The sequence below is a fragment of the Zingiber officinale genome, chromosome 1A, assembly GCF_018446385.1.
Source record: "Zingiber officinale cultivar Zhangliang chromosome 1A, Zo_v1.1, whole genome shotgun sequence".
NCBI lineage: Eukaryota > Viridiplantae > Streptophyta > Magnoliopsida > Zingiberales > Zingiberaceae > Zingiber > Zingiber officinale.
Window position 1 is genome coordinate 136,293,432 of NC_055987.1, and position 8,366 is coordinate 136,301,797.

Below are 8,366 nucleotides of genomic sequence, written 5' to 3' on the forward strand. Positions count from 1 at the left end.
CGATTTGAACAATTTAAACAATATCAAGAGATTTTTGGGTTTTTATTGAATTTGGATAAGTTAAAGAGTGGGCCATTAACTAGCTTGATGAAGTCTTGTATGAAGCTTCAACAATTTTTGAGTCATGATGGGCGTTCAGACATTAATGGTGATGAGTTGTGTTCAGAGTTGATGATCGTGAGATGTTATTTAACAAATGAAAAAAAGAGCAATTGATATGCTACAATGTCTGGCAAAACTAAATGGTTTATTCCCAAATACTTGCATTGCCTATAAGATTTTGTTAACCATACTAGTAACAGTTGCATCGGCAGAAAAAAGTTTCTCGAAGTTGAAGTTAACCAAGAATTATCTTAGATCAACAATGTCACAAGATAAACTAAATGGACTAGCAATGTTATCAATTGAGAAAGAAATAGTCCGACAATTAGATTATGCAGATTTGATAAATATTTTTGCCTCTAAAATAGTTAGACGAGTACTATTTATGTAATTATTTCAAATATTTATTAACTTTTTATTAATGTAATATATTATTTTTTGTTTATTTGTGTATTTTATGTATTTATTATTTACAAACTTAATATTACAATTATTTATTGATAAAAGGATCACTTTTTATTTCGCTTTGGGCCCCGTCAAACTCTGATTGTGTATTGGATCTTTGGTTTGTCATGTATGATTTTGATTTGTTATTTTGTGATATGAGATGTTTGGTTTTATTATGTGAGATCTTTCTCGTTTGTGTTGATTGTATCATATTTACAAGTTTAGGTTTATACGTATGAACGAGGAGATTCATAGATATATGTCATTGAAAAAATTAAGATTTTATGATAAATTTTGCGACAAAAAAAATCATCGCAAAATCTACCAAATCAACGATGAAAATGTATTCATAGTTGATTCGGGATAAATTTATTATTTGTTTTAAATTTTATGATAAAATTCCATTTGTCGTTGTAAAATTTGGTAATGATATATTTGTGACGAATAAAATATTGTTGCAGGGATTTTTGATACCAATTTTATTGTAAAATTTCTCGTAAATCAAGCTTTTTTTTTGTGTATCGCTATTCTAGTAGTAAAAGGTGCATATGTTCGTTTCCAACGTATTCGTCAACTCATTCTAAGGATAATACGGAAAAAATAAATTATAAAAAATTATTAATTTTTGAAATAATAATTAATACATAAAGGATTTAAGTATCGCTATTCTAGACTTTAGAATGATGGCTTCCCGTGCAATTATTCAGCCTAACAAATTATCATAAAAAAAAGCACACCTCGGTTCCGGAGATCCTACGTAATCTTTGCAATCGCCCCTTCGCTGGCCCACACGCTGCTTTGCTATTCAAAACTGTCCTTTCTTCGCCCCATTTGATGTAACTTGCGGGCTGCTGCCTCTGCGCCTCATGTTGTCGCATACGAATAATTCATTAACCTTACGTTCCAGGCAAACTACATAGTCTAGTAGATGCTCGATATGGATCTTCAGTAGAAGAAGTTCGCACCGCTCGTAGTAGTTTTGTTTATGAACACTCGTGTTTACACGAAGCCAGAATCACATATGAACAACATAAACTCCAAACACCCATACTCTGATCAAACCGAATATATTCGCAACCTAACACTCAAGATAACGACATAAATTAACCAGCAAATTAAAGTTTTGAGCCGTAGTACTCTAGCTCTCCACATCTCCTTCCAGTTCACAACTTGTATTCACTTGATCTACGTACGTGACAGTTCAATCTACAGTAGCTATATAAAGCTCAACGGTGGGTGCTCTTCGTCTCACCGCTGTACAACCTGCAGGAAGGAAACAGACAAACAGATTATATATGACTTAGAAAAGTGATAATTAATTACCTAGGAAGGGGGCCGGGAGACATAGCTACTAATTCTAATTATATATACCAGTCGTAGACAGTGGGGGAGTTGGGCTCAGGCTTGTCGAAATAGTGAGCTCCGAGAGTCTTTGTGGCGAGGCTACTGCCGGGGTTGAAGACGCTCCTCCACAAGTTGCCCTGCCTCCGGTTGGGGGAGTAGCTGGAGGCCGTCACCGGAGTGGTCGGCGTCTGAGGTAGAGATATCGACCGCTGGAACTTGCCTGCGCCATCGCTGCTGCTCTCCCCTTCTGTAAGCAAATTAAAGGCAAGTGCATGTTCTAATAATTAAAACTGTCCCTGAGCTAATATCTAGTAACACAGATTCAAGTATCAATTGCACGATCGAGGAGATGCAGATAAAGTGAGGGTGAGACTTTTGATGGACAAAGGCTTGGGAGACACCTTCCTCAGCTTGCCTAGGCCCCTCTCAGGCTGAGGTCCGGCGAGGACCTCGTCCCACATCTTATCAAGGAGAACCATTTCGCTTAATGGCGACCAACTCAAAACTTTTGACTACGGAGCTAATCAATGGCACCGTGAACAATTATAGTGCGGGCATCTACATTGGTTGAGCTAGTCACCGCTCGGTAACTTCACCTTTCGCATTTATTGTTATAGATGTATATGTACACCGAAAATGATTTGATGATAATGTCTATTTAGTAATAAATACACTGATAACAAATGGCAGGCCGTTATTAAATCTCGGTTATTAATGTCACATCATCATCTGTTGTCATTTTTGACAATGTAAATCCTTCGAAAGAAAGATGTTTAACCTCTCTATATGCTGTTAAAGTAAATTCTATGGATAATAGTAGTAGATATAAAACAGTTCGTAATTAGCCTTTTAAATTCTAATGATTTTTATTACCTAATAATGATAATCTAAATAATGGTGGCGAATGATTAGATTAGTAATGAAGGTAAATTTAAAGCTTGACTTATGTTTTGATTGAGAGAAAATAAGCAACCGTCATTTGGGACGGGGAGAGGGTAGATTAGTAATTGAAGAGTAACGGACTGATGGTGCGTGTTAGGTGAATCCAAGCGAAGAGGATAAGGATGCAGTCAGCTGCGGGCCTGCCGGCCAAAGTCCACACAATGACATGTGAAGTAAAAACGACGCAAATAATATCTTTCACGGATCGGACACTATAAGAAGAAGAACCGTAAATTTTCATGATAATTCTATCAGTATAAATGTTTATTGATAAAATTAAGATAGAAAATATTTTATGGACAAATAATTTGTTAAGAAATAATTTATTTAGATATAAATTCTATCAGTATTTTTTAAGGAAAAATTAATTTATGTAGTAAATATTATCGACAGAATAATATATTTCGTCGATATATTATAAAAAAATTACCCATAGAATACATGACTTAGTAGGCAATTCATTTATATTATACTGACGGAATCATTGATTCCGTCGGTAAATTGTTTCGATAATTGTTTCGATATTTACCGATGGAATTAGTATTTGGTCGAAATTCCGTCAGAATTTTTTAAAAAAAAATAAAACATCAAACTTGATTAGGTCATGTCCTGTTTATAATTTTCATATATAAATAAAATTCGGCCAGAACAATGTCGGGAAGAGGGAGACAGGGGGAGGATTTATCGAAAAATCATCAGAGTTAAAGGAGATTGGGGAAGATTTTCATCGCACGTGCGTAAGGGGAGATCGGGTCGGTCGTGCCCTAGTAGTCGTGATTACCAACGGAATCTTGATTCCATTGGTAATCTAATGTATTACAGACATAATTGTGTGATTTTGTCGATAATAAGTGGGAATTATTGACGGAATCAAGATTTTATCGATATTACTCTAATTTTTTTTTTCTTTTAGCATTACTTTCCTCACGAAAACCCAATTTCTATCGGGGAATCCTAACGGAAATGTACTTCCATCAGCAAACTATGTATTTTTTTTTTGTAGTGGTGAATCGCTTGGCTGGGATTGAATTTGTCACTCATGCTCACAAAGTGACTAGCTATTTTGGTGGACAAATTTGTCATTGGAAAAAAAACCATTATAAAATTCTATAATTTCATAAAATTTATTTCTTGATACGGAAAATAGGAGAGACCCTTTAAGTGAGATCCGAGGGGTTAATGGACCTACATAGGTAGAAGTCAAAGTCTAAGGATGATTTACTTGGGTCTCTGCTCCTTTCCTGATCAGCCCTACCGATCGTCCGACTCTATATGAGTCTCATTCCTGGCTCGGACCGGATTCACTCGTAACTTTGTTCCTCCTGTCCCGATCGGCCCTACCTATTGGACAGCATTCTATAAGTCTTGTTCCTAACTCAAACCAGACTCACTCGGGGCTCTGCTCCTCCTCTCTCGATCGACCCTCCGATCGGACGGCTCTCTATGAGCCACATTCCCGGCCCTGACCGGACTCACTCGGGGCTTTACTCCCCCTCTCTTGATTGGCTAGGCCTATCAGATATCTTTTTATAAGCCCCATTCCTGATTCAGATCGGACTCACTCGGGGTTCTGCTCCCCCTCTCTTGATCAATCCTATCAATCGAACAGCTCTCTATAAACCCTGTTCCGGACTCGGACTGGACTCACTCAAGGCTACGCTCCCCATCTCCCAATCGACCCTGCCAATCGGACAGCTCTTTATATGCCTCATTCCCGGTTCTAACCAAGATCACTTAGGACTCTGCTCTCCCTCTCCCAATTAGCCTTGCCGATCGGATAAGGCATAAAGGGATCAACATGGGCTTGCTAGACCATCCAAAAAACTCTACCCTCTTTCTAGGGATGTTGCTACAGCCCATTTAGGGTATATACAAAAATGAGCTCTCTAAGAAGTACATCTTCTAAATAATAGTCCAACAACCCAAATGACCCCCAACCCAAAAATTCAATTTTCGCCAATAAGATAACACATAGGTTTGTTAAAGAGTCAGAAAATCATATCAATATATAAATACACAATACACACAATATATGCCACATACTCTCCCCATGCATGTGATGTGATTGCTACATATGGTATAATTATGGTGATGAGATAGAATGACTGATATATAGCAGAATAATATTTTATTAAATGCGGAGGTTTTGAGAGATATTATAAAAGGGGGTCCTTCTCCATTGATATAGATATGCGTGTACGTCTACATACTTGTCTTCATTTTTCGTCTTTATGCCACCACTATTTTTTGACTTGATCGTTAGAGTAGCTACGCCAAGGAACACTCCATGGCATACTTACTGACGATTTCTTTCCTCCTTCGTTAATTGTCCGCAGGAGATCACCAAGGTTAATTACGTAGCCAAGCATTTCACGGAGTTCTTGGAGCAAGTCAACTTTCACTCCACATCACCGGCGGTCCACCCTTCATTGATTTCAAATGAGATCAAATTTGACACTGTTTGTGGGAATCTCTCCGCCCAATTTGGAACGTGAAGATAAACGACGCCGAAAGAGTAACAGTCACTTTGCCGCAAGAGGACCTCGATTTGCTTGTGCTAGCAAAGACATAGGCACTGGCGTAAAAACAGCAAGCAACGATTCCTTCCCCTTCAAAAGCACTCAGTGCGCCGACCATGTCATCTGAAGGACTTCCAGCAATGGGCGGGTGGGCCAAACTTAAGCACCCCATGGAGTTTCTCAAAACCTTAATGCGAGCACCCACAGAAGATTGAATTAGTGCCGAGCGATCTCAAGAGTCCTCTACAAGGGATTCACCGCCCTGCGACCTGAAGCGCGATAAGACTCCCGCCGTCGGTGCCTATCCCGAGCTGCTAGAGTTTCCTTTCTCATGAGAAGTTCTGGAGGACAAGTTGCCCCAGGGATTTCGTCCACTGCCTATCAGAGAATACGGAGGTTCTACAAATCCTAAAGATCATCTCCGCAAGTTTAAAAATGTTTCTCTACTACATCAGTACACCGATGGAGTTAAATGTCGAGTGTTTTAACCACTTTCTCTGGCTTAGCTCAAAGGTGGTTTTATCGGCTCTCTATTGGCTCTGTCACATGATTCAAAGACTTCGAGAAGGTTGCCCTTCAACACTTCGCTAGCAATTGAAGGTACCATAAAACTAACTTGAGCCTATTCACTCACTATAAGAAAATATACAATTAACAACAGTCAAATGACAACGATTTTCAAGGAAAATCGTTGTTTTAGAGCCTTTAACAATGATTTTAATAAAAATTGTTGTATTTTTGCTTTTTTTTTTAACAAAGACAATGGCTTTTGAAAAATCGTTATCTTTTAGCGTTGTTTGGAGGGGCTATGACAATGGATTTTTCAAGCCATTGTGTTTAACTATTGTTACAAAGGCTATGACAATGGTTTTTTCGACTGTTGTATTTTTTTCACTTTTTTGGATTTCAAGAAAATAGATATTTTGATTAAAATATTAAGTTTCTTAAACCTAAATATTTCACAAAGTCCTAAGCGCCAGAAAAAAACCCTTCCTTCATTCGTCAAAGACCCGCCTCCTTCATCAAAGACTCGTCTCCATTGCCCAGACACTTCTCCGACAACTCAACGGTGAGGCGTTTGATTCTCGCAACTCAACAGTGAGGCGTTCGACCTTTCACTGCGACTCCTCTCATGTTCTTTGGCTTCTTGGCCCCGGCACTGATGAGATTCTTCTCATGGTCAGATTGATCTACCTTTGCCTTCATTCGCTTCGCCCTGATGGCGTTCCTCGCCGTGGCATGCTCTACTCCTCTAACTCTAAGCCCCTCCGCCTCTCCTCTCCCTTACCGTCGTTGCTTGTTGTCTCCGCCGAGGAAGCGATTACTCACCTCCTACGAACTCAACTGCCAGAAGATGTATGTTCTAGGTACCTCTGCATAAATTGATCTTTCACAAGATTAGTAATCATTTTGACTCAATATATCCTAATTAGCCTTTTGTATAATTTCTAAATCAACAAATTTCAATAAAATTTTTGTGTTCAAGTCTAATCCTGCATCCATCTGAAGAGTATCTGGAATGTTCAGAAATAGGAATGTCTTTCATTTTAGCAGCTATTCTTGTAGGAATACAAATATTTTTTTAACGTTGATCAAGTGTGGAGAAATCCTAAAATCATTGATGGTCCTTTAGTTTTTTTTAATGGCTTAATGATTTGAACAAGCTAAGTTTATGGATGGAAATAAGTTTTCTCAAGATGAATTGGAAAACATGAAACTGATGAAACAAAGTAATATTTACAAGTATCTAAGTATTTTACTGGAAGGACGAGAACACTTTAAAGAGGAGGCTTTGGCTAGGATGTAAAGACAGTATCTGACGAAGAACATTCTACTGATGGTACCATGGATTTTTATGTTTCAGATTTTCTTTGGTAAATTATGTCTTCAAATTGTTTGTATTTTTAACTCATTATACATTCCTTCAAACAATATATACTCCACAAGTGCACATTGATGCTTAACATTATGTTGGACTTGCTCCTTGTTACTCTTTGATTGGTTGAGGTGTGATGTGTATTTTTATTATTAATAATTATTATTTATGGATACAAATGTTTAGTTTACATTGCATTTCTTTTGATACTTTTGAATCACAGCTAGTTGACTGTAACAATCATCTAGTTCCTTATTCTAGGACATTTTCTAGTTAAGTTTGCTGGATTATGGATGCTTCAGATTCTTGCCATCTCTAGTTGCTGCTTCAGTTGTCTTTGTTTCTAGATACACCATTGATGCAAAAAGACATCCTTGGGTAAGATAACTATTTGAGATAGATCTATGTCATAACTCTATTGTTGAAGAACTAAACTCTCTTTGATTTACAGAGCAAGAAACTTACTGAGTGCACTGGCTATAATAGAGTTGACCTGAAGGATTACATCTAACCTCAAGGGTGTGATTGGCAAGTGCTAGTACCCCAGAGTAGTTATGATGTAGTCAACTAAGCTCAGTTAGGTCATGTTGTATTTAATCTTTGTGTCTAAGTGTGCAGGAGCTTAGGAACACAAGAAGTCGAGCGGAAGACGCAGCTAGCAAGAAGGATGGCACAAGAAGGGAGTCGATGGGCTCGGTGCATCCGAAAGACGAGATGCTATAGAAGAGTACACCGACAGATGAGAATGACACATGCGGCGGTCCAAGGGACGAGAAACCAAGGAGGAAGACTGCTCAAAGATAAGGTCGGAGTTGGGTTCGGGTGACCTCAACTCCAGTTAGCCAGAGAATCACTTACGCGAAGAACTACATGAAGAGAGCAGGCATTGAGCTGCGGTACTCTATAGAATGCGCTTTCCATGGATGAAAGCCAATGAATACTATGAAGGCGTCTTCTAATAGCTGTTAGCCATGGATAGAGTTTTATCCACAATAGATAAAACTTATCCGATGGAAGGCGCCATTGGAGGTGCCTTCAAGCTACGGATAGAGTTTTACTGGGGCTATAAAAAGACCCCTGGATCTAGGAAATCAACAACAACTCAAGTATTCATTTCCTAGTTCTTTTCTGAGCAT

At 38.3% G+C, this 8,366-nt stretch overlaps 1 protein-coding gene across 1 annotated transcript; it reads right to left on the minus strand.

Moving 5' to 3' along the window:
• Positions 1-1,493: 1,493 nt before the first annotated feature.
• LOC122034638 (dormancy-associated protein 1-like) lies at positions 1,494-2,438 on the minus strand. Its single transcript, XM_042593960.1, has 3 exons — positions 2,267-2,438; positions 1,921-2,140; positions 1,494-1,812 (listed from the first exon to the last, which is right to left on the minus strand). Exons 1-3 carry the CDS (start codon positions 2,370-2,372, stop codon positions 1,776-1,778), a joined length of 363 nt encoding a protein of 120 aa, XP_042449894.1. The 5' UTR covers positions 2,373-2,438; the 3' UTR covers positions 1,494-1,775.
• Positions 2,439-8,366: the final 5,928 nt, after the last annotated feature.